This window comes from Scomber scombrus, chromosome 18, assembly GCF_963691925.1.
Source record: "Scomber scombrus chromosome 18, fScoSco1.1, whole genome shotgun sequence".
NCBI lineage: Eukaryota > Metazoa > Chordata > Actinopteri > Scombriformes > Scombridae > Scomber > Scomber scombrus.
In genome coordinates this window covers 12468709-12496199 of record NC_084987.1, presented here as the reverse complement: position 1 = coordinate 12496199, position 27491 = coordinate 12468709, and the positions used below count along the sequence as shown (strand labels likewise).

At 41.4% G+C, this 27491-nt stretch overlaps 1 protein-coding gene across 2 annotated transcripts; it reads left to right on the top strand.

Moving 5' to 3' along the window:
- Positions 1 to 792: 792 nt before the first annotated feature.
- On the top strand, positions 793 to 27491 carry arhgap44a (Rho GTPase activating protein 44a). 2 transcript variants are annotated; one of them, XM_062438220.1, is made up of 21 exons: positions 793 to 1089; positions 12252 to 12291; positions 13030 to 13149; positions 13263 to 13339; positions 13512 to 13623; positions 13831 to 13907; positions 14028 to 14142; positions 14329 to 14397; positions 14605 to 14686; positions 15101 to 15228; positions 15966 to 16077; positions 16541 to 16622; positions 16796 to 16876; positions 17725 to 17838; positions 17932 to 18023; positions 18749 to 18932; positions 20033 to 20221; positions 21341 to 21853; positions 23725 to 23870; positions 23973 to 24374; positions 26129 to 27491. In XM_062438220.1, exons 1-21 carry the CDS (start codon positions 1037 to 1039, stop codon positions 26281 to 26283), a joined length of 2943 nt encoding a protein of 980 aa, XP_062294204.1. In that variant the 5' UTR covers positions 793 to 1036; the 3' UTR covers positions 26284 to 27491. The 2 variants fall into 2 exon arrangements, with proteins under 2 accessions (XP_062294204.1, XP_062294205.1); XM_062438221.1 differs by lacking the exon at positions 21341 to 21853.

The following is a 27491-nucleotide window of genomic DNA, read 5'->3' as shown; positions in this document are numbered from 1 at the left end:
ACATAAGAACTTACCATGACTTTTAACTAAACTAACACAAAAAAATGCATACTGCTTATTTTGGCAATGTTTATACACCAGTATAACTATTTCATTTTCAAGAATTTCAAAACATTATTTATTGTTCATTATTTACTGATCATAATTAACAATTACACAATGAACCCAACTTCTGTAATTAAAGTATAAAATATTTTATTTGTTCTTTTACTTGTTAAATTAGAATTTAATACTAATTACTGCCACAGTGTCATTTAGTTGCATTAGCACATATATGACACTAGATGGAGACGAAAGCCAGGCTGAATCACAGCGGTGAGAGTTTTATTAGACGCTTCCTGCCGCCTTTGTGTACATGATCCCATTATTTTAGGGGGTTATAATATGATAGAATTGCTAATTATATCACATTAGTGTAATCCATGAAAACATTAAAAAAATACATGTAATATTTAATTTCCATCATGATGTTAATTTTTGACCAGATAGATTCATCTGTAATTGTGTTTTCCAACGCACCTGACTGACTTTCTTTGTTATCAATTGCTCAGGATTTCATCAACATTATATCACCATTACAATTTTTATTATTTTCAACTGCTAAAGTCTAGGTTGTTAAATTAGGTTTCAACGCGCTTAAACATGTATTAAGATGTAGGGTAACGCCTTATAGTCCTCTGGGAACCATCAAAAGTGGTTGCTTTTTTTAAAGGGCCGGCAATGATTTACTACATTTCCCACACTGCATTGCTGCGCAGCCGCTACTTGTCACTGCTGTCGCTCTCTCTCTGTGAGTGCCCGCGGTGAATTGGTCCAGCATCCCTGCGCAGGCAATGGGGCAAATGTAGATGTTTTTTAAAAATCCTTTGAAAATATGTAATCGTGGGATACGTTTTTGACTTTGGCAGGTTGCGATGAGGGAAGGAAAATACGGCAGACTGGATTTTGTGCTGCGCCTCTGTGGAGCACGGACCGTTATTTTGAGAGAAATAATGCGGAATATTTCCCCCTGTAGGTGTTAACGCAGAAATTCAAGATGAAGAAGCAGTTCAATCGGATGCGACAGCTCGCCAACCAAACGGTGGGAAGGTAAGGAAACCCTTTCCGTGCGCTATTCTCGCCGGGCCAAGTCAAAGGGAAAGAGAAATCCCCTGTATGGCCCCAATAGTATGTTAATCATATCCATGCAAATATGCTTTCTATTACAGTCTCTTTTATTAGGCTGAATATGAGAACAGACAATGCTCAGTGCAATCTGACTATAATTGAGAGGAACAAAGAATAGCCCATATTCAAAACGCCTTTAGTACTCCTATGCGTAATGTCCATTGGAATTGGCTACCGCATAGGCAGCGTGTAGGCGCATTGCTCCAGTACAACCTGCCCACGGAAATACATTAAATATAAAGGATCGCAGTATCACAGAGCGTCACACAGAGACGAGCGCCTCTTTAACGTCAGGTATCATCCCTGGAGTCTGAAAAGAAGATGTTATTGTGAAGTTATGTTTTGATTAAATCTACCTCCTGTCACCAAACCTGTCAATAGGTGAATATGATGCAGATGGATGCGGTGTGTGCTGCGCCGTGAGGGAAAATGGAAAAGGCGCAATGTTTTCATTACGCAGTAATGTCAGCTGTTAGGGAAGCACCTCCTAGGCGTGGGTTACCAAGTCCATGAATTCCTGAAGGTCGTGTTCCGCATCTGGCATTTGGCCTAACAAACATACTTCTTGTATGAATAATGTAATCAGATTTTTACCCATAAACATAATGCTTTATCATCCTATTAGTTCCCAAATACCAGATCCAAAAAGCTAACTAAATGAGAGGTTTATGTGGAAGGATTTTCCACCCCTCTCCTCACAGGTGTACAATCACTGTGTCTTCTATGTCCTGTCCTGCATCTGGCTGGTTCTGAAACCCTTCTCCACCCTCAGGTATAGATGCTTTGTGACCTTTTACACAGGTCCTATGGGTTTATCACTCTACCCCCACCCTGTTTGGCAGAGCAGCTTGTCAAGCAGGATTGGGGCAGAAGGTGTTCTTTGCTCAGCACCAGAGGATTAGGACCAGGATGTGTGGGTCATTATTATTACAAGGCTGTGTGAGTGGCATGCACACCTTGCACTCTCTGTTTTTGCTATCATTGTCAGTTATCCCTTGGTTCAGGCTGCTTATTTCTAGCTCCAGTCTTTCTATAATGTGTGTGACTCAGAGAGTGTGTGTGGTGTGATTCTGGTGTGTGTGGGCAGGTGGGTTGTGGGTCTTCATGTGAGCTGAGAAGGTACTGTATATGCTGTATGTGTGTATGCTTATATAACCTAATTTGAATGCATTCCCCTAGTGTAGTACATTCCAATGCTGTTGTAAGTATATTCTTCTCACACTCTGCTGTTTTCTGAAGCTGTCTGTCTAATAGCAGCAACAGTAACCTGCTGAGGTGGTCTGTCTGTACCACCGAGCCATAATGAGCAACAGCATTCTCACTGAACAGTACTGGCCACCCTGCTACTGTGCATAATCAGAATTTCAGCATTACACACTACCCATTGCTTCATACTAAGGGGAGCTTCTATGACACAATATTTGATATGAGGTTTAGATCAGTGCAAAAAGTAACAGGTTTACCTTCTGTTGACCTTGAGCATTCTCATCCTGTGGCTGTGCCCTAGTGAAAGATGGAAAGAAAGGCAACCAACTCTAGCAACCTGGGCCGGCAAGTTAAATTACAATGATGCAAGAACACACACAGGTTTCTCCTTATGGACAAGAGTTGTGATTGATGCTAACACTACTTCGTCCCAGTGTTTGTCCACTCAAATTAGAATTACATGCAGTCACTTTACTACACTTTACTATAAAGTGATTTAGATACAAATGTCCATTAAAACCTTTTTTTTTCTTGGCCAAAAAATTAAAGATCTGGGGGGAACTGTGCTCCTTAAAAGATTATGTTCTTGTTTATTGCCATCTTGTTTTGCATGCATTTGAAGCCTGTCAGTTTCTCCTCTATTGATAATTTGAGGACGGTGTTTTGCTGAGGCGTAGGTCATGTGCGGGTCTAATTCTGCATAGCTCTTTATCATGTTTGCATCCTCACCAGAGAGTGTGATAATGACCTTTGACAGTACCACACACAGAGGAGAAATGTATGTGCATATATGTGCTCGGATGCATGTTTGGATCCATGTGTCCTTGCACACACACGCATGCCTTACTCTGTTAGTGCAGGATCAGCGAGTGGAATCAGACAAATGTGTGTATGTGCAGATTAATGAGGAAGCTAAACATAAGCATTCACACAAAAAACATTCTCATCATGCTACATTTCTAGTACACTCTTGATTTTACTTCACACAACACTTGAGCCTCTTTTTTTTTCTGCAGAGGAAAATGGCATCCCAATTGTAATGGTAATGTGGTGAACACATCCTATGGAGATAGTGTGCAACTGTGCTATGTTGACTGTAAGTGAGATGCTTCAGGTTTAAAGTAGCTGTCTTTTCATTTTCTCTGATCAATAACAAGGCTCATTGTAGCAGTGTAAATGTTACCCTGCATTAGCAAATCCAGGAACTGTCTGATAATTAAGAATTTCACCAGAATTACATCAGAATTATGCTCCACATTTGCTTTTGTTCTGCTGACTGAAGCTTCACTTATCTTCAGAGAGGAAAGGTTTGATCATTTGGTTTAAGCATTTGACCTCTCAGCAGTCTTGGTGGAGCCATTAATACCACTGACCCGTCCTCAATCTCTTCTAACCAATTTAACAAATCCAGAAGAAGCAGACCATCATGGTGGAAATGGAATGAGTTAAATATAACTGCTTACTCCTCTCGTCTCTTTCTGGGATGTAATGTTGAGTCTTTCCCTATCAGTTGGGGCGTTTTGTGAAAATTGTGAAGGATTTTCCAAAGTGGGCAAAAATTAAAAAAACGGCAGGGCCGTTAAGTGTCGAAAAAGTCAAAAATGGGGATTTTCCCAAAATTTGCTAAAAGGGGCCAGGGGGCGGGCTGAGTGAAAAACGAGCAAAATCAAGCACAGTTGGGGCGTTTTGTGAAAATTGTGAAGGATTTTCCAAAGTGGGCAAAATTTTTAAAAAAAAGACAGGGCTGGTAGTGTCGAAAAAGTCAAAAATTAGGGTATTTTCCTAAAGAATTTCCCAAAACTTGCTAAAAGGGGCCAGGGGGCGGGCTGAGTGAAAAACGAGCAAAATCAAGCACAGTTGGGGCGCTTTGTGAAAATTGTGAAGGATTTTCCAAAGTGGGCAAAAATCTAAAAAAAACGACAGGGGTGTCTTGAAAAAGCATTATGATTATTTTGATGGTCTTATACAAGCCAGGAAAAGATTACTTTGGTTCAGCCATCTCCCACCCTCCATTTCTCTTGACCTATTTCTCTATCCCAATTCACTGCCCTAGCTAGGTCTAAGATAGCCTGGTAAAAGATTCCATGATACAAGTCTGTAAAAATGCAGACTTGTGCATGCCTTACAATAAATGACATTTTACACATGAAAGGAAAAAAGCAATATGAAACTTTCCCTATTCTTTATTCATGCATATTTGTAAAGGCCACCACCATCTACAGCCTGGAACCTCCTCATAAATTGCCTCTCAGCCTCAACCATATTCACTCTCTGCATTACTCACCTGTATGATGTTCACCATCACCACTTCTGTGTGGGAATAGCATTCTTCCTGATCATGCCTTTAGGGCAGGTTTTAGCTCACCACTCTATGCTGCAATTATCAGAAAATGGCAGCCGTTTGCGGGTTGGGGTGATGAGTTGTAGATGCTTTCTCTCTCCTGCATCAACTCGCTCTCTCTCACTTTCTCTGTGTGTTCTTTCTACCAATGTGATGGAGTAGGTGTTAACGATGAGCTTGTGTGCTGGTCTCTCGTGGAATTTCCATAGGGAGGATTTTGACAGGCACAACATTGGGAGTTAGTTAGAAGGACACAGGGAAGTCGTTATGAAATGTGTCTGTGGCTGGTTCAGGTATACTTCAGTGTCGATTACTGCTTTGTAACTGTTTTGTTAATCAATAAACAGTTTGGTCACTTTTTTATACAAGTTCTTTTCTTGGTCACACATAATAGTAAACTGAATATCATTTGGTTTCGGACCAAACAAAATACTTGACTTGGCATTTTTTAGATATTTTATAGAAAATATGATTCATTGATTAATTGAGAAAATAATCAGTTAGTTGTAGCCCTACTTCAGTGATAAGTTTGCATGTTAATGTGCATGTACTTTTGAGTACTCAGGGTTCTTCCTTTGCTTTGATACTGACTAATGACCATGCAAGTTAATATATGAATCCTTCATGTATCCCTGAATATATTAATCTTGTACACAAATTTCTGTTGCATAAAGAATAACTGCATTCACCTGTTTTTACATTCAGCACAGCATTAGCACATGAGTAGTCTTGGCAAAAATGTGTGCTGCATTCTGAAAGAGCATATGGTAGCTGACAGGTAACATGAGATATACACGGCAACCCTGGTGAATGCCAATGCAGCATCTCCTCCTCTTCTCCTCCTCCACCTCATTGCTTTCATTTGCTGGCTTAGCAGGTGAGACACTGTGGAGATCTCAGAGAAGTGGTCTTCACAGAGCATTTGATTCATTCCTCTCCTGGGCTCTCTTTTGTATAGTTTCTGGTTGATCACATTGTTAAATCTTGACTGTAAAGTACACTCTCATCATATTATGTAACAAGTCAAGGTCCTTTCATGAGTTTTGAGGTAATAGCCATTACCAATCAGAAATGAATCATTGCTTGTGTTTTAGATCATGTATCTTTATTTCAAGCCAGTGCCATTGCTGTAATTGTACAGTATAGTGCCATTCAGTGATAGTATCAGAGGTCCATGTTGATAACCCTCCCATAACCCCATCAGTGCCTCTCAGAGACAGCATACTACAGGGTAGAGTTAGTGATAAAGAGCCTTTGTTAAGGGGCCATTTTGGCCATCAAAAGAGAGATGATGTAATATCAGACAGAAGCGCTGTTTCTCCCTTTCCATGTCGCTGATTCCCTCAAAAGACTAATCTCTGAAAGAGCCCCTGTGCTGGCCCACTATAAACTCAGCAATAGTGTTTTTTAAAAAGCACATGCTGTATGAAAGAAACAACGCAGCACGCAAACAGCTTTAGGGATGGCTGTTTGATTTCAAGAGACTCGTACCCTCATTTGCACTTGATTTTCTCTCTGTCCCTTTCGACTTGGCGCATCATAAAGTGGGTTTAATCTCGTCCATGATATGTGTCACGGGTGTTGGAGATGAACAAGTCAGTTGGTTATGATCTCAACCCAGCAAGAAGAAACCTTGGGGCCTGAAATAAATGCAGCAAATGAATCAGATGCATGTCAGGCTGCAAGGCATTCAGGAACAAGACAGGGTATAGAGGATTTAATATGCTAACCGTTGATACTGTTAGCCATGCTTTTAATAATAATAATAATAATAATGCATTTTATTTAAAAGGCACCTTTCAAAGCACTCAAGGACACCTTACAAGGCACAAAAACACGACAACAGTACATCAAACAATAAAAATCAGGTAAATTTTAGTGCAAAGATAAAGAAATAAATATGAATGTGACTATAAAGTGCATCAGTGCAACAAATAAGCAAGAACATGATTGCATAGTTAGTGTGAGACAGAGTATGCCACTCTGAATAAGTGCGTTTTCAGGCGGGATTTAAAGGTGGAAACAGAGTCCGAAGTGCAAATGTCTGGTGGGAGAGAGTTCCAAAGGCGGGGGGCAGATCGGCTGAAAGCTCTTGACCCCATGGTAGTTAAGTTGGCAGATGGGGCAAAGAGCTGGTTCGCAGAGGAGGATCGGAGAGTTCGGGAGGGTGTGTAGATGTGAATAAGTTCCGAGAGATTTGATGGTGCCAGGTTGTGAAGGATCTTCTAAGTGAGTAGTAGAATCTTAAAGTCAATGCGGGATTTGATAGGAAGCCCATGAAGTTGCTGCAGGGCAGGAGTGATGTGTTCTTTTGACAAATAACTTCTCAAATGAAAGTATTAAAGTAACAGTATATGACTGGTGTGAAAGTCATATATTTGCTCTTCATAAAATAAACAGTTTAACCAAGTAAAAGTGGTGCTGTGTAAAAGTAGTGTTGTAAAAATATTCACAAAGCAATTACTGATTTTCGCACATAGTACTCTATGCACTTCTTTTAATTACTCTAATTCCTTAGTGGGTTACAACCCAAGGCCTTAGCTACTGTGCATACAGTTATCTACTATATTAGTCTGAGTAATAAATAGCTATAAGTTAGAGTAGCTCCCCTAAGGAGACGGGCGACTCCCTATCAACATGCCCACTTCCTTCCATTCAAAAATGCCAATAGGCTCAAAACAGGAAGCGCTAATCCACTACTAAAAAGTTCCTGTTTTGTTTACCTCTCGTTGCCTTAGCTAGACTTCTTTATGTTAAATCTGGAAAAAAAAATAGCCGTGGTTGCTTAGAAACACTCATTTGGTATTAACTGTTTCATTACATTCATGTGGTTTGCCAGCCCACGTTGCATTTTCAAAAATGGTGGGGAAAACCATCATACATGGCCTGGCTGGCAATAGTGCACACAATTTATCTTTATTACCTCTATCTACTTCATCGTCTACTTGATGCTCCCTACTGGACGTGTGACATTGTGCATGCGTGTGTGCATGTGTGCGTGCGTGCATGCGTGCGTGTATGGGCAGATGCCAAGTGTAAAAACACAGTAAAGTCAAAGCTCAGAGTTCCTCTTGTGGAGATTATTCACCATGAATAAAGTTATTAGAGATAACTCACTGCTTGTGTTTCCAGTGAAATGCTGATGAATGCTGCAGACTCTCCTTCTCTCCCTCTCTCTCTGGACGTGTGTGTGTGTGTGTGTGTGTGTGTGTGTGTGTGTGTGTGTGTGTGTGTGTGTGTGTGTGTGTGTGTGTGTGTGTGTGTGTGTGTGTGTATGTGTGTGTGCATGCATGTGTGTATGTGTGCATGTGTGTGTACACTCCTCTCACAGTTATTCTTGCATACTTAACAGAACTGTGACCTAGTTTGCTGGACAACTACAGTAAGTGGGTTTTTCTGTTTTAGTAACCTTGTATCCCATCAGCCCTCCACCTTGTCATTTGGGAGGAAACTGAGTGGGCCTCTGGATGCGTTTGCACGGCAAAGGTCTGGAGAAAAAAAACATTTAATGGAGAAATATTCATAGAGCATCTCTTGCAATGAACTCTGCTGTGTGTCTTTGTTGTGTGGCTGACTGTGGATCTCATGCCAGCACTCTAGGCTGTGTAGTGCCCTGCTGAGGCCCTGGGCCACCATTCTGCTCCACTACCCTCCCTTAGCAGCACAGGACCTACAGTACCATCTAGAACAGCTCTTCCAGGACTCAGTAAGCACCTTTGTTAGCCAGGCGAACCTCAAATAGACCTGTAGACTGAGAGTGTTACAGCAGACCATTGACCAACTACCAAAGCAATATGTTCAAGACTACTGATGCTATTTTATACACATTTTTATTATGTCGACATGGATTATTCATGCTTTCATAAACCAATGCATAGTGCTTGAGGGCTGAGCATGCGGCTGTCCAACATTAACATATATCAAGATAGAACTATTTATTATATAAGACATATTTGTACAGAATGTGCAGCTGAAATGGTCAGCTGGGTATATAGTACACACATTTTAGTGCTCACTCTATGGGATCATAACAAAGTGCAGTGTCTAAGGTTCCAGGGAAAATATGCACAATAAATTTACATATCTCTGCAGGACGTTAAGCAGATTCAGACTCTTCTTCTTATCAGCACTTTGTTAATGTTGACAGCAGTGGTGGAGAGGGAGTTATTCAAAGCCTGGCAGTTGATCTCTCTATACAAATATTGTCTTAACTAATTCATCTTCTTCCCGTCTCTGCGGTCAGCCATGTTTGAATTGCATAGATTTGCAGTTCTTCTTTTCCCTTATGTATCACAGAAAAAAGCTATATTTTGTCAGCTTTTGGAATAATTTTGTATGTGTTGGTCTGAAAGCTTATAATACATTTCAGCGTTTTTACTTCAGTAAATTAATCTGTCTAATGATGTGTTTGTACATGTGTGAGTGTGTGTTCTTGTGTGTCTGTGTGTGTGTGTGTGTGTGCATGTTGTATTGAGTCATCAGCAGCTCCAGGTAAAGGAATGCCTGCAAAGTGGCAGATGGTTGGCGTGAACCATGAGCACACCGCCCACACGGCTGCCAACTCTCCCACGTGTTTACTTTCCTCCTAGGACTCATTCAGCACACTATTTGCGGAGAGGAATCGCTCTCCTATCCTCCAAAATCTCTCTCAAGTTAGCTTACATTAAGCAACTCCAACACCCCCATTACAGCATATGCAATGCTGCTTTGTCTCTGTCTTCACAGGCCGATTATGTACGATGCTGCTATCCTGAGAGGAAATACCACTGTCTGAAAACAAACAAGCCCTAAGAGCAAGAGAGTTGGCTGTCTTTGAAGTCTAGATCATAATAGTTATATCATCTGTGGTCAGTGAGATTGCTAGATGTCTGTGTTTTCATTCCCATGTTTTACACATCAAATGCAATTTACTATATGTGTTTTTTTATCCACCCCATGGCTGACACAGTATCTACATTCCCTCAGTCACAAGCTTTGAGGAAAAACACTCCCACCCTCACAAAAACACACGTTGGAGACAAACAGAAAAAACGATAGGAATGGGACTTCAAACTTTCTGGCATATGTTGCTGTCATATTGTCAAGAGAGTTTAATGATTTAATAGTGGAGTCCCTGATGCAGCCAGACCAGAGGGCCTCACAGGTTGTGCATCTGTCTCTGCCAAGCATTGCTTATAGTCTAGCTTCTCCACTCCCTGTCACTGCTGGAACTACTGTCCCATCTGTGCTATGGGCCCCTATTAGGGTCCCTCAGCTGCCAAAGTCTCCCAAGGGGACACCTCAACCAGCCAATCTGAGGCTAGATAGACAGTGACAAGCCCACAGCTGCATTGCAGACCTTCAGGCTACACGCTCAGCATGGAATACATGTGATAGTTCTGCCTGCAAGGTCCTTTATAGAACATAGTGATGTAGTTTTAGAGATCTTTTAGAGGCTGTTGGGGTGCTGCAGGAAAACTGTGCCAAACTTTGTACACTGCACAGCTTGGGTTATTTTTGTCCCCCTTTGTCATGCAATCAGCAATCTGCGATCACACTTATCTTTACAAATCGTACCACACCGCTATCATTCTCTCTCTCTGTCACACACACACACACACACACACACACACACACACAAATGTATGCACGTGCACACACATTTCCTGTATTTTTTTCTGCTAGATCAGTGACCAGAGCACTTTTCCACAAGGCTGGCTGTGATTAGATGCATTGGTACAAGGTTTGACCCAATTCCCATAGCTCTACGCTCACATCTTGGCACAGAGACCGGGGATGCAAATAACTGCCATCATTAAAGTTCAGCTTTCTGTTGTTGGCGACGATGTATGCAGTATGCATAAACAACTGCATGTCAACATTAAACAGATGCACCACAGTCCATTTCTTTTCTGCCATGTTCAGACTTTCTTTTCTTAATTGCAATTGCACTGAACAACACAGAGCCGCACTTGGTAGCAAGTCATCATACATGAATAGAGCCTTTTAGTTATGTGCTGCAGATGTTTTGGTCTGGCTGTTGAATAATAGAGCACAAACCAAAATATTTCCCATTCTCTTGGTCAACAGTAAATTCAGATGTTTTCAAATTAATACAAAAAACCTATTATTTGCAACTGGCATTGGCATGGTCAGGGCACAATGGCAGGAAGAGATTGTGCAGACAGGAAGGGGAAGTGCTGAGAGTATGTGCACCAAAGTGTGGTTGCTGGGGGTCTGCAGGTCTGGTTTTGACTCATTTCAAGAGGTCAGACCATCTGCCCAAGCAATCTCTGCCCTTGAGCCCATTTTGAGCAGGAAGTATGTTATCATCCACTCTGACCAGGTACTCTTGATACTTTCTAGACTGTTGCTTTAGATGTGTGTGTGTTGTTTTGTCTTGTAGGGATCCAAGTACATTTAAAGAAATTATGGAAAACAACCAATTTCATGTGTAACATATGCACACCTAGAGACAAATTGCCTTTTTTTTTTTGCCTTTTCTTATGGGATTATTAATGGTATACTGAACTCTGTTGGGAAATCTTCTTGCTGAAAAAGGACTAAAGTGTTAAATTGTAAGCCGACTGAACTAAGCTGACACCATATATTTATATCTAGAGGTTTGCTCTTTTCTGAGCTTATGGCTCATTCACTACTCTGGATGAGTAGTTTTATCTGCTTCATCGGCAGTGCTGCTCTGCCCTCTCCTTCAGTCTTTGGCTAAGTCCCCAGTCTGCTGGATTCACAGTAGGAGGTGATGTTCCTCAGTGGCATATTTGAATCAGTGGCCTTTGCTCACTTTGCTCCAACTTGTTCCACTCATGCTGGTGTTAGAACACTGCCGCATGTGTGCAGCATGGATAGCTTGCCATATCATTAATAACTTGTTCTTGTGTATTGTCTAAGAACATGATTGAAGCAGACAAACACATGCATGCACTTTCAAACCCACACACTTACTCCACAGGGACAGGTGCATGCGTGTGGTCCACCCAATTTCTCTGAAGATGTGGAAAGATTCAGTGAATCAGTCCAGTGCACTCAGACACACATAATTTATTGGAATACATTTGGACACATGTGAGGCTTGAAGAGAGTGCCTCAAATCGCTGTGGCACAATACAACTGGCGTGTCATCATCTTCTGAAGTGTTTTATGATTTATTTATTTTTTAATGATTTTATTTTATTTATTATATATATATTTATATTTTACCATGTTTCATGTATCTCAGACCCTTTTTTTGTGTCTATAGGGAGGAACATGTTTTCTGCTCTCATGTGACAGTACGAAAGCAATCTGTAATGCTCATCATCAATCATCACAGGCTTGAAGCTTGTTAAGCGACCTGAAAGAATTTATACAAAGACATTCAATTGCTGTGACAGAAATGTTTTGTTTTCCTGACTTTCCACAGCGCTGTATCAATTGACAGGACTGTTATATCCAGTGGAAACTGAAGCATGCGCTGTTGCTCATGAACAATTGTTTGTTTGAAGATGCTATGTCGTTTCTTTCCCCAGACACCCTAACTATTTAAAACTTTATCTTACAGGGCAGAAAAAACAGAAGTGTTAAGCGATGACCTTCTACAGGTGAGCTAAGGTGTAAGAGTGTGTGCGTGTGTGTGTGTGTGTATGTGTGTGTGTGTGCGGGCGTTTAAGTAGGACAATCACAATACCTGCAAACCTGGTGACTTATCACATGATGGTCTTCTTAACAGTCAGTTCTGTCATTGTACATTTGACTACTGTACCTCAACCAAAGAGTATTTTGTGGCTTAGATAGTTTCCTTTAAATAATTGATAGAGGCATAAAGAAATACTTTTAGAAATACAAATATTTCACAAAAAATGATGTTAGAGAAAAGTCAAAAAACTAAACAAGTATTTGAAGAAGAAAAGTTTATTCTTTCTCTTTTCTGTTCCTTCAGTCATGTCACAATTTCAGATACTCTGGTCCCAATCTGGACTAATTTTTATAATGAATCAGGTCACAGGTTACTCCAAACCAAACTCGAAAAAGTCAAAAACTTACAAAACTGTATAATCAAGATTATAATAGATAGTTAATAATACACTTAAATAACACGTTAAATTGATTGATTTGTGACACACAATTGAATACAATGAATCACGGCATGAACAGACCTGCCTTATGAGGATAACCCTTGTGTGTTTGCATAATTTTCAGGTACGGATGTATAATGCTACATGAAAAAATGTAGAATACATGCTTGTGTATGGGTGGGTGTGAACTAAATGTCAGTATTAATGGGTGTGCTTGCTTTTGTCAAGTAGTTTCTGATTGATATCTGTGTGTGTGGGTTCCAGGTGGAGAAGCGTCTGGATCTGGTCAAACAGGTGACGCACAGCACTCACAAGAAGCTGACTGCCTGCCTTCAGGGTCAGCAAGGGGCTGATATAGAGAAGAGATCTGTCAAGTCCCCTTCTGTGAGTAAAGTGATATGATGTGATATGTTATGATGCAATAAAACATTATACTTGTATAGCTAACCTTTTGAATTACAGAAGCTCTTGTAATATGTTTTCCTCTCTTTTATTAGAAAAAACTACCACTCACAATCCTAGCACAATGTATGATAGAAGGGGCTGCAGTGTTAGGGGATGACTCTCTCCTGGGGTAAGTCACTATACTGTAGTTAACAGGCCTATGCTCACACACTTCACTTGCCTACAAAGTCATATTTAATTATTGATTTGGCTATTGAATTCTTCTCTGTCCTCATTACCCTTGTCTGCATTTTAATTGCATTTGATTGCCTGTGACTTTGTGTTTGGCTGTCTCCAAACAGGAAGATGCTTAGGATGTGCGGGGACACAGAAGAGAAGTTGGCCCAGGAGCTCATCCAATTTGAGTTCCAGATAGAGAGAGATGTAGTGGAGCCTCTCTATGTGCTTGCTGAAGTGAGCCACCGCTGTTGTTACTTAATGCACCAATTTAAACATTACACCTTCCAGATATGGCTGAGTTAGACAGCTGCACCCTGTCACTTTTTTTTATTTCCAGCCTTATTAACAGAAAATAGAAGAAGAGCATGATTTTCACTTACATAAAAGCGTTTTTATTCTAAGACATGACTTTAATCCTCTACATTATTTTCTCTTTTGTAGGTGGACATTCCCAACATCCAGAAACAAAGAAAGCACTTAGCTAAACTTGTCCTCGACATGGACTCTGCACGGACAAGGTGACCAACATCCACATTTAAGAGCCAGACTATCTTGTTAATTTATTTTAAAACAAATGTTTTCAATGTAATGTGCAGGAAGCATGAAGTAGATACTTGTTTTTACTCCCATATCCATAGATATCAGCAGTCGTCCAAGTCATCCAGTCATCCAAGCACTCTACAGCCTGGCGCCAAGTCCGAGTCCCTCAGAGAGGAGATGGAGGAGACAGCTAATCGAATGGAGATTTGTCGGGTGAGTCCCTTATGAGAGCCACTCTTATATTTTTCCCTAGTCCACCCCTTTTGCTTTTCATTTGATTTACAACATTCCTGCATGTATCAGATGCAAATGGACCACTATACTAGGATGGTGTTACAGTTTTAAGTAGGACTGAGATCATTTTGTGTGTAGACAGTTTCACTCTGCTTTTTGTTTCAGGATCAATTGTCAGCAGATATGTACAATTTTGTGGCCAAAGAAATAGACTATGCAAACTACTTCCAGACAGTAAGTATAAAGTATCATCAAAGTTGTGATTGCAGAGGGAAAATACTGTTCATACTGTACTTCTACTTCTTTCTGCAAATAAAATAGTTTGCTTTTACTCATAGTAGCATAGATTATATATGATCTCATAACATGACAACAAATTACATGAATTACACAGTACACATTTTTTATAGTCTCTTCTTCTCCTGCTGTCCCCATCCACAGCTGATAGAAACACAGGCAGAGTATCACAGGAAGTCATTAGAGATTCTTCACAGTATCCTGCCCCAGATTAAAGCTCACCAAGGTGAGTCATACACTGTGTGTGTATGTGTAGAAATGTTCTCCAATTCTGCACCTGAAGCAATATCGTGATGAGAAGTAAACGAGTTAATAGCCCTGACGTGTCACATAGTAATCTCATTAAGAAATAATTAGCCACAGTCATGTTTAAGCTACGGTTAGTTTGCAAGTGCTAAACCAAACACGCAACTTAAACATCACATTTTTCCTAAATAGTGAGTTCAAACATAGAAATTTAATCTAACTCTAAAAGTTGCAGTAACATGCAGTTTTGATGTAATTTATTTACGGTTCTCACAAATAGTCTCCAAACTTTTTATACAGTCATTGGTCTGAAGTTGTCCAGTGGGAGATGTAACTAAGGTGCGTAGGTTTGTTTGTGTCTGTGTGTGATTCTAGCTGCTGTTTTGTGTTGCAGAGGCGTGGGTGGAGAAGCCATCATTCGGCAAGTCTCTGGAGGAACACCTGAATATTAGTGGGAGAGAAATTGCCTTCCCCATCGAAGCCTGTGTCACCATGCTGTTAGAGTGTGGCATGCAAGAGGAGGTAGAGGACACAAACACATTCATACACACACTTCTTAGGCATTTTAAGTCTAGGCTGATCTGCATATTTTTTATTATTTCCTTGCACATGAGTCTATGCCATGAGTCTATGCCTTCTTTACTGTTATTACTACTATTTTCTTTACCTATAAAACTTGTGGAAGTTGGCACACACATGCACATATCGATTACAAAAATACCACATTATTTAATGTTATTAGTATAAAGCCCATGTTAAAGAACAGGGTTGTTGTTTCTTCCACAACAGTGTACTTTATCTTACTTATCTTTGTCAAACACCATGGTCTCATTCTCAAGACCATATACTGGCTCTCATCTTCTTGACCTTTAAATTATAATTTGTAAAAATGGAGGATGGAAAGGGAGGACAAGTAGCAACAGACAGTATTTGCACAGGATGCAACACTGTTTGTATGCCTTTAATTTTGAGAAATATACACTGACAGAACTGTGGTTGTGAGATTGAGGTTCTTACTTGTTTGTGGTCATTAGCCCAATTAAAATCAAATGATGAACTTTGAAAAAAAGATGGCATTAATGTAAGTGTAGCCTGCATGTCTCGTAGTTAATGTTAAACTAAAACATGCAGGCTCCTGTGTTGTTTATTATCTATCACTGTCAAGTGCACCACAATAAATGCTGTCCTGCATTTAAGCACAGGTCATGTTGCATCTGATAATTACAGATGGTTAAGTGTTTCCTTTGTGTGGGCTGCAGGGCCTCTTCAGAGTAGCTCCGTCAGCCTCCAAGCTGAAGAAGCTGAAAGCCTCCCTGGACTGTGGAGTTCTGGATGTGCAGGAGTACTCCTGTGACCCACACGCCATCGCAGGTGAACACCTACACATATGCTTTGTTAAAAGCCACTTTCCATAACAACAAGCTCTACACTTTTCATTGCAAGTCAGTAAAATATCCCTATGTATGTTTTCCCATGATGTGCAAAGCACATTTTTACTGTACAAAGGTTATTTGATAGATTTTGGACCTAGTTTATGGAAAATGTGCTTCTGTAGGCTAGCCTAACATTTCCGAAGCAGTCTTCATCAGCTCTGCCCCCAGTACTCTTTTTCTGAAGGCTTTCTGCTCTGATATTGCTGTCCATTTCACACATTAGCATGAAATCTGTGTTGAGCAATCTGAATCTGGCAGCTGCACTAGCTGCAAGGGCCTGTTGGAGGGGAGTGGAAATGTGGGGCATGGCCTCGCCAGTACTCCGAAGAGAGAAAACAACCCTCCTCTGCTCTCAAAAAGCTGAACAGTTTTTACTCCCTCCCTGTTGTTCTCAACCACAGGGGCTCTGAAATCATACCTCCGTGAGCTCCCCGAGCCATTGATGACCACTGAACTTTATGATGAATGGATTCAGGCTTCCAAGTGAGTGGCTGATTTCTTGTTAAAAGCATTTTCTTGAATTATGCCACTGGCCATGATGACAGAAAATAGTCCAAAATCTTGACGCAGGGGGCCTTAACTGCCACAATGAAAGATGATGACATTTATTAAGAAGTAATGCAAAAATAAACCATAATTATTTTTCTATTCCCTAGCATTCAAGACATGGACAAGAGACTACAAGCACTAATGGCAGCGTGTGAAAAACTCCCCACAGACAACTTGAACAATTTCAGGTCAGTCACTTTCCTTGATTTTATGTTTAGTCACATTTGTCACATGGCTATGCTGCTGTATGTAGAGATCATTTTTGTGCTTACACCTCCTGTACAAGGCAGTGTGATGTTTGTGATACACCTGGGTAACATTTTACTGGCCCACAAAGCTCTTCAAGAAGACAAGGAAAAAAACACCAAAATCCTCTAAAACTGTGTTATTTAAAGATGTAGCGTGTAGGTAAACCTATGGTGGCTGCAAAACTTGCAAAAAACATGAAAGACCCTCTTGGTGATTATACACTAATTAAAACATATTTATGAGTATTATATTCCATTTCTGCCAAATCAGTTCCACTAGATGCCACTAAATTCTGCACGCTGCACCTTTAAGCAAATGACCCACAATTAAGCAAAGATAGTAATGTCCAATTGCACCATTCCTGCAGCTCCAAGTTGCACCATCTACAGGCAAGAAAAATAACATTGGTATTGGGTTTGAACTGCAAACATACAGCTATCAGACACTGCACTGTAGGCAATTACTTTTACAGTTGTAGGATTATAGGTTGTGCAGCTACAACATTATTATGTCTATATATGCAAGTTTAAACTGCGGCTACTGCTATTACTATAATTTCCCAAACATTTGGTTGCTCAGACAGTTTGGGATGTGTAGAACTACAATTATACAAAGCATTTGACAGTTAATGAGTCAGTTACAAAATGTAAGGAAAAAGCAAATCTAGACAATCGGCTCTATAGGGTTGGTAGTTGTGTGGAGCTTAAAATATTCCTGGCAAAAAAATTAAATCGGTTATAAACTGGTTTTAAGATGCACTTTTTGCTGTTTTATTTAAATCCTACAGATATCTAGTTAAATTCTTAGAAAAGCTGAGCGAGTATCAAGATGCAAACAAGATGACACCCGGTAACATGGCGATTGTCCTCGGCCCTAACTTGCTTTGGACACACACTGAACCGTATGTATTCTTAACACAATTCTTGTACATGTGTGAAATTATGCACCTTGTTACATGATTATAATGTAGCTCAGTTTTTTCTCTTCTTTTCAGGAACATTACAGAGATGATGACAACCGTGTCACTGCAGATTGTTGGCATCATTGAGCCTATTATCCAGCATGCTGACTGGTTCTTCCCTGGAGGTGGGGATCACATACTATGTATGTAATATTGTAGTTGGGCTGGGCACCATATAATTTTTTATTGATCTTCTATTATTGTAATTGAATTATTGGATTAATCTTAAAAAATGTGAATTATAATGCACAATTTAGCATGTTTTGTTCAAATTAATCAAAGAAATGTCCAAGTCTAATTTTTTTTCAGATCAATTAGTGAAAAACATATGTTTTCTATACTTTTATTTTATTTATTTATTTATGTATTAATTTTTTAAACTTTTGGTCAGCCCTATATGATTATGAGGATATCCTGTGATATCACCATTGTTCACATACAAAAACACCTCAATGAAAATACAACACAACAAAAATGTACAAAAAGACACTACAGTACACTGTAATAATAATATTAATGATAATAATAATAGACTGCCTGTGAGTGCCCAGCATAAATAATTTTTGAGCATGACGAGTATTCATTTGTAGCATTGTGTGACAGCTACAGTAACTTATGCTTATTCTATGTTTACCGCTTAAAGTGTCCTGTCATTCATTATAATGGATCACTTCCATTTTGCAAGTGTCATATACAGTATGAATACCATCGTGTCAAGAACTACACTTTTTCATGTTGATTTTATTCATCATATTTTATTACTAATTGAAGGAAGAGCAGAATATATCTCTCAACTACTGCTGCAAATGCAGCATATTCTATGCTAATGGTGTGTCTTCTCCTCCCTCAGAGATTGAATTCAACTTGACAGGCAGCTATGGCAGCCCAATCCACACCAACCACAACTCCAACTACAGCTCCATGCCCTCTCCAGACATGGACCAATCTGAGCGCAAGCAGCAGCACGACCAGAGCCGACGACCACTAAGCGTCGCCACTGACAACATGATGCTGGAGTTTTACAAGAAGGATGGGTATGATGCCAAGTGCATCCTTCTGCTGCCTACCTCTCACTCTCTCTATCCCTCTCTGTGCTCTTCTCCTTCCACCCACGCCTCCTCTCAGGCATCTGATATTGAATTCTTATATTTGAGGAAGGCAACACTTGCACATTAAAAATCCATTACCTTGGTGTTGTATTTACACATCCTGTAATCTACAGTCTTCGCTGCAATAAGTCAGAAGCCTCTATAGGCCACACAGAGGTGATGATTATACTCTCACCTGCCAACAATTCTTTCACATACAACTATACTCCCCTATTATCAGAATTCATCAGTAGGAGAGGAGGCAGAAAACTACACTCATTTAAATACATGGGGCAGAATGCCTTGAATGGCATTGTCTCCATGGCAACGGGGCTCTAATGGAAGGCTGCTGGCTACCTCTTTTTTCTCAGGAAATATTTCTCCAGCACTATCTTCCCATCCTCCCACATCCAGCTCCTCCTTCACAGTCTGGCTAGGACGTCACCTGGCCTGAGTCATTCAACCAGCCGGTGGAAAATCACTGGCAGAATTTGAACCAGTGCCTTAACCAAAATACTTCTATTAAACTAAGAAAAGAGCTGTGATATTATATGCATAGTTCTAAGTCTGTGCATCCCATAATCACTGACTGTCAATATGAGGTGATAGAGAATAGCTTATTTATCTGTCGGTGTATCTGTCCTAAGACCGAGCAGGTTTAATTGGAAAACGCAAGTCTCTAACTAGTGCTTAGTAGATAAGTGTAGGCTGGTTATTTGGCCTGACATCCTCTCACCTCTTGTACATCCCTTCTGCTCCCTCCTGCCACTGTGATGTAATCCCCTGTCATTTTAGTAGATTATTAACATCCCCACACATACTGACATGGATCCAAACTCAAATTTTCTTGTCTGGTTTTGTGAACCATGTCTGCATCACTTCTGACCTCATATCCTTTTTGCCTTTCTTCCCCCTACTAATGCAGCATTAGGAAGATACAAAGGTACTGTATCATGCCTTTTTCCCACTTCTTTCCTTACTATCCCCATTCACCTCTTAGTGCATTCCTCATCATCATTTATGACTCTATATGTATCTGTCTCCAGTATGGGTGTTCGGGTTATGGATACCTCCTGGGTGTCTCGTAAGGGCTCATCCACACTGGCGCGCAAGACCTCCTCCACCCCTCCAGGCATGCAAGGCCCGAGCTCTCCCGCAGACACACTCATCCCCGAGCAGCCAGGAGAGCTCGCCATTTCCCCGTCCGCAACACCGCCGCTCGGAGAGAGGGTTGGGTAAGTCACTGTGGAGATGCTGTTTCCCTCTTCCTCATGCACCCACTCCTGTTCATTTTTATTGCCATCACCACCATCATCACCACCATCATCAGCTCTGCGTGATCGAAATCCTTGGCTTTGTTTTTCATACTCCCATTGATTGTCTCTGTCACCACCCTCATGTTTCATGCTGATATTGTTATGATTTCTCACTCTCTGAATTTCTACATTTCTCATTATGGTTTGTCAGGTTCATGTCACTGTGGGTAAAATTTGAAAAGGATAATGAAATTTGATGAGGTGTTTTAGTACAAATGCTATATGGAAGTTGTGTTTCTGTATATGGCACTAAGCTTCAAACTGCAAGTCCTTGTGAGCATGCTAATATTTAAAATATCCTATCAATGTGGCTTGGCTTTCTCAGCTTTGGTCGTGAATTATTTCCTTTTCTGTTGACACTCAGACTGATTTCACCATTTTTTCCGTATGATATGATTATCATAGTTAAACACATGAATAATCACCTCATGGTTGCTGGCTCTGCCTGTGTGGCAGACAAGAGATAATATGGCTTCTGGCTTGGCTGGCTTTCCCCTCCTCTGCTGTGGCTCTTTCAGCCAATGAAAGGGTTTTGTGTCTGTTTCACACTGTCCTGGGCTGACTGCAGGACCTGCAATGCAAACAAGTCATATACTGTAGGATGAAAGCAGATAGGGTTACCATATGCAGCAGAGAGTGGATATATCGTCATCAGCTCAGCTTGATAATGTTGTAAGCTGCAGACCAGCACTTTGGCTCCAGAGACAGATCCTCACAGCTCCATGCAGTGTGCAGACACAAGTTGATCACAGAAGGAGTCCTACACACTGTATTCCTTTTCCTTTGGCAATAAAACTTTTTTTTCCTTTGCTGTTTCTTTGTGCTTGTCTTTGTATTTGCACTAAGCTGTGTGCTAAGCTTGGTGCCCACCACCCACCTGAAGTGCAATTTCTTTCTTTTTTTCCTTCTTTTTTTGACTACGGACCAACTCACAAACTAATCATCAAAAACAGATTATCCTATATCGCTCCAATGCGTCTCCCTGTTCAATCACTAGAGCTGTGTCTTTTGTGCTGTCTATTCTCTTAATATCTACAGCTCAGACAACGTGTCGCCCAATCGGCCGGACACCTCTCATGCCCACCCACCCCCAGGGGAGGACCGGCCACCCCCCCCTTACCCCATCTCCTCGTGCCACGCTGCCCCCCACCTCTTCTATCCCAAACCCCCACCCTGCGCTCGCCCTGTGGCACCGGGTCCAGAGTCCCAGCCCCCTGCCTCACCCCCGCCCCCACTACGCTGGTCTGGCTTCATTCCCCCTGCCCCGCCCCCTTCCTCCTCTTCTTCCTCCTCCTCTTCGTCACTCGACATCAATTCGAATCCTAAACCCAGCTGTCTGCACTTCCCCAAGCACAGCCCGCCTGGTGATATGTCGCATGCCCCCCCACCAGAAACTAACGCTTCACCACTCTACATCAAAACCCCCTTGGTACTAACCCGCCATGACCAGTCCCTTGGCAATCCCCTTAGCCTCCCTTCTTCCGCGCCCCCGCCCCCACCGTGGGCTGCCTGTCCATGTGCCCGAGAGAGAGGACCCCCCAGGCTGACTAGGTAAATACAACACACCCATGGCCACTAGGGATGCATCACAGAGTGGCAGCGTTTATCTCTCCTCTCCTCTAGCTCGCTGGCTCATATTTGCTTTTTGCTTTTTGTTCCGCCCCCTTTAAATTACATACCTCCGATTCTGTAACATTCAGGTTGTCCAGGGATGCCTCTCATGGGGGTTGCCTAGCAACTAAGGATGTTACTGGCTTATATAGCACTTTATTTGATGCTGGTATTGAGTGGATGATAAATACATGGACATCACTGCATATGGCTATCAAATAGCATATGAATGTATTTATTCTACAGCGTGCAGCAATATTTTACTAACCAGCAGAAGGAACCCATCACGTTTTTACAGTATTAAGTGCTTTCAAGTTAGTAAGGTAGTACCCCATTTGCAATAATGTCTTGGTAAGCTGCTGTATAAACTATCTTCATGCAATAGAAGCATCTTCAAGCTAACTGCTGAGTTTGTATAGAGTGACTGTGGCAGTTTCCTGACTCATAAATTGTTGGTGTTACAACCACACAGGACAGTGGGAATCATTACAGCAATTCTTTGTCAGCAGTCAGAACAAGCTCGCTTGATAATGTTCCTTCATGTGACTCCATGACTTCCCATTCAAATGGCTATTTTTTTGGGAAATACACAGCTCAAAGTGACAACAGGAGATTGCAGTTAATTAAATGTCATATTCCTAAATGTGACAACTACATATACTGCAATATGGGGGCTGTTTGTGGGTGTAAGTTCAAATGAGTCCAGTCTTGTATTTGCAACTACAGTATGCCAGTCTATATTTTTAACTATAATCTCCTTATTGCAGAAGTGCACTCCACTGTCTGTATCTGTGCTTCCAGGATGTACAGTAGGTGTAGATTTAGATGATGCTATCTTGTTACATTCATTCTGCTCTATTTCCTGTTAATTACTACTACTTATTTATATTTGTTGCTGGATATAAATGGGTACAAGCTCAAGATTTTGGTCATGAATCCATCCTGAGATTGAAATCCTGTGAGTTCAGATTCAAGCTGACCTGTAGTTGAGTCCCTCAACATTATAAAATTGCCTTGGTCCGAATCACAAAGCTCCTGTATACCGAGAGTTTATACATTATAATAACTAATTTACTCATTTAAACAAAATTGGAATAGTTTATAGAAACATTTTATTACTCATAATACAACCCATCTGACATGACAAATCTGTTCTGGCATTCTGAAAAACGTCTACTTTATTTAAAACTGAGACCTGTGTTTTATAAATGGCACATCATTATTATATGAATATGTATAGTGGAGGGTGCTGAAATGTTGAGAGATGTTTTAGAAATGTTGGTCGGGTTTGTCAGGTACCACCTGTGTGGTTGACATTGCCAATCGAACTTTATTATTATTGCAGTTAAAGAATGGTTGGTCAATGTTATTTTTGTCAGCAAAAAAAGGTGCAACTATTTCATAAATGCAAGACTAGATGCTCCATCATCCTCTAACATTTGAACATTCAAAGAGATTCACGGCATTGGGGACTTTTGTGCACTTGTGTCTTAAACTGTTTAAAGGGATTTAAAAAGGTGCAACACTGTTTGATTTATAAACGCTGTAAGAGTTTTGGGTCACTCTCCTTGATGTAGCCCCGGTTGGTGCAATTTTTGGTATTTTAGAAAACTTTGATAACATTGGTAACAGTGGACTTAAAATACATGATTATGATGATGATGATGATGTTGGTGGTGGTGGCTGGTGTGGCACTGAAGCGATAAAGATGAGGTATACTGACATTTCAGAGTACTTAACTGTTCATATTCATACTGTGTGTGATACCACTAAAACATACATACAAATTAACATATGTCTGTCTTTTTCAGTTCTTTGAAGAGTAAAGAGCTCTCCCCTGTAATTGGACACAAAGCCATCCAGGTGGCAGGTCCAACAGTACCCCCCAACAGTAGTCCTCAGAGCTGCAGCCAGTCCCCCCACTCCACAGAGCACAGTCCACACACCCTGCGCAAAGGTCAGCACCTCTCTTATTCTTACTCTTCTTTTATTGGTGTTCTTCTATGTGTGTATTGTTATTTTTAACAGGAGACAGTACTATGACTGTGTGTGTTTCCAGGTTCCAAGAAGTTAGCCCCTGTGCCTCCAAAGGTTCCCTACGGCCAGTCTGGTGGGATGTCCGACCAGTCGACAGGTCAGCCGTCACCAGTCAGCCTGTCCCCCACCCCTCCTAGCACCCCTTCCCCTTATGGACTGGCCTGCTCCCCAGGGCAAGTGCCCCCGTCTTCCCCTGGGCAGACCCCATTGGGGGCGCCTCACTCCCTTTCGTCCCCGCCCTCCCTGACTGGAACGCTCACCAAGTCGCGGCCTGCCCCTAAGCCTAGGCAGAGACCCAGTCTGCCCCCTCCTCAGCCGCCAACAGCCCCCCCAGGGTTCACTGGCTCGGCCACGCCCCCAGTTCCCCAGCCCTTGGAGCAGGGCCTTCTGGATGGACTGTCTCCCGGGGAGAGCATGTCTACAGGTAAACATCATCCCTTGGCAACAACTCCGCCGCCACCCCCACAGGTGGGGCTGCAGCGGCCTTCTCTCAGACTCGCTGTGGCTCTGTCCAATGGAGACGGTGGAAGAGTGTAGGACTCTGTAGGACTTATCACTGTAGATAAAAAAAGACACCTGTCCCCTTTATTGACTGTTCCCAAATGAATGCCTGAATGAATAAAAGTTGCCTTTTAGACACAGATGCCTGAGAATGATAAAATGTAAATAGTAGCATTTTTGTGCAATTGTAGTAAGCAGATCTTCTGGCCTATGTATTCATTGCTTGTGTTATGTGATGATGTTTCTGGGTAATGTGTGGAAACATCAGATAAGCATAGCTCGTCCTGCTTGTATGGAAGTTGCCATTAGATTCATCATGTGCTCTCTGTTTATCTGTGTTACCCAGACCCCCACTTGGCAGAGGTAGGTCAGAGGCTTACTGTACGCAGTTCACACCAGTCCAGTCTTTCTTTTTGAGTAGCAGGCGTGGACACCTAGCCAGACAAACCCCACAATATATCTACCGTATGATGTTCTGATGATGAGGTGTTCTGTCAATATATACCAATCATTCTGTCATTTTGTTATATTTATCATTCTCTTGTTCCCCCTGCTACTATTGTGTACCTTGCAGCTGTGTGAGACCAGGGATTCAGTGTGGGCTAAGTGTGAGGGGGACTTTTAGGGTAAGCCAGACCGCCCCCCGCCCCATGCGCTCCATCTCACTGCCTGGCCTCGTGCTGTGGCTGCCTCTGGGGTCTCCTGCAGCCTGCCTCAAACATAGCTCATAGCTGTAGCTCTCAATCAGAACGTTTTTCCTATTCCCTCCTAACAGGTTGACATTATTGTCTTTTTGCATGGTGTTGTAGTTCAAAAGATGACGCATGGCTCAAGGACTTCCCAGAGTGCACCACACTGCGCTCACATTGCAGACACCGTCGCTTACAAAGGTCCATCTTAAAGCCCCCCCTCCTTTTTTTCCCCATTCCCAGCCCTTTGCTAGCAGACATCCCCCTCTAACGCCCCTGCCACCGGTATGGGCGGGCCACAGGTAACCCCCACTCCTCCTTTGGCAGGTTCATTGCTTTTTATAACCTCTGCTCCCTCTTATTACACTGCCACGTTCCATCTCATTCCTACACAGGAGTAGCCATTAGTCTTGGTCTAGGCCTGCTGCTTTTAGTAAATGCAGCAGCTCTTTAGAATACCTTTATTTAGAAAAACGGTCCTCATGAGTTTCCATTGTTACTTCAAGCCTACTTGGTGTCTTGGTGCCATTTTTCCACAGAGTTCCACACACATCTTGTTGCCTCTGTGTTGGTTTACCTGGTTGTAAACGTGTACAGTAATGTGTCAGTGTGCAGTCATTTTGACCTGTTATTGTATTTTATCTGACAAAATATCTGTTGTTGTTGTCTCAAAAGACACAAAAAGCTGTGACATACCACACTAGTCACTAACAAGCTCGTTCAGGTGTGACTAGCACACACTGAAAAACATCCCTGTGTAGAATGTGAAGCACATGTAATCTACTGATTCCTTCAATCAGGGTAGACATCATATGCCACTTACCATGAGTTCAAACCCAAAAAGATTAATATTATTTCTGCTCTCTTCCGTTTTTTACACCCCATTGCCATCATCATTATGCCCTCTTCTCCTCCTTCTCTTGCTCATCATCATCATTTCCACCATTCTGCTCATCATACTCACCTCTCCCACCATGCTCACCATTAGATATCTTCAATTATGAAATCCCCTCCATCAATGTCAATCTGGACAGCCTCATCGATGAGTTCAGCGGTGCCCCCTGCAGGAGGTCCCTGGCAGTGACAGACTCTCCAGAGGGGGATGCTGTGCCTGAGGAGGAACCCCAGAGCACCACTCTATGACCTAAGACCCTAAGGCATCACAGCTTACCAGCACCCCTATGGCTGTACATACTCTTAACTGTCGCCGCCAAGGCCTGATGGAAACACCAATTGGCCTCACCAATACCCACCTGAAACCAGAACTTGAACCCTCCCTCATATCTGCTACAGGCTGCAAAGAAACTTCTCTCTTACAATTGCTCGCTAGTACATAAATGTGACTACAAAAAAACACCAAATGCCATAGTGGAGGAACAGTTGCCTTTAGGAGGAAAGACTGGAATATAGATGAGTATTAAAAGATTTTTTAACTGTTTCCTTTTTTTCCCGCTTTTTCGCTTTGTTCATCTTTGTTGTTTGATGCAGTGGTCTGTATTTCTGTGAATTTTTTTATTTCTTTTTGCCTTATTAGAACATGCAATCAAATTGCAATATGATATTCACAAGTTGTACAACTCTTGGTTAGGGAAACTCAGAGCCTGACATGGTTAGGAGCAAAGCCCATCCTCAGGGTGAAACAGAGAGACAGCGTGAGAGAGTAGTCTTGTTATATTGCTCACAGGGTATTCAAGCTTTGTGCACATTAGGAAAATGCTGAGCCCTAGAGACAGGTTTCGCATGCAGAATGAAACATTTAATGTAGTTTGATTATTATTGTCACCTCCAGTTTTGACTTCCCCTCTTTTATCACACATTACAACTGTAATTATTTATCTTACATTTACCTGCATACAGGTAAACTCACTTTGTACCAGCACAGTATGAGAAGAATGTTATTGTAAATTTTTGAAAATTCATCTCTTACTCAGTTATGAAGACAGCACCATGATGTGTTTGCATGAAAAGCCAATATGAACAAACTGCTTTTGGATCAAGGGCGTCAGAATGGCAGTGTTTTATTTTGTGTGAGTGAATTTTTGTTATTGTTTTCCTTGGAGAGTAAATTTAGACCACCTGTGTGCTGTTACAGTTGGATGATAATGGATGGATGACTACTACACTGCCTTTAGGTTTGTACGTTCTCTCTCTTAACCTTGTTTCAAGTGCTTCAGGTTCAGTGACCTTTGACCCCTAGTGTAAATACAAAGACTGTACATACATTGATGTATATAAATCTGAGAGGAAAAATATATGTAAAATGCATATCTTGAATATATATAATAATAATATACAGTATGTGCTGATATATATCATGTGTAGAAAGTGTAATGATTAAAAATTTGATGTTA

Coding starts and splice junctions, on each gene's coding strand:
- arhgap44a (XM_062438220.1), top strand. CDS start 1,037: ATGAAGAAGCAGTTCAATCGGATGCGACAGCTCGCCAACCAAACGGTG. Junction 16,877..17,724: donor GACAACTTGAACAATTTCAG/GTCAGTCACTTT, acceptor TAAATCCTACAG/ATATCTAGTTAAATTCTTAG. Junction 24,375..26,128: donor CGGGGAGAGCATGTCTACAG/GTAAACATCATC, acceptor GCTCACCATTAG/ATATCTTCAATTATGAAATC.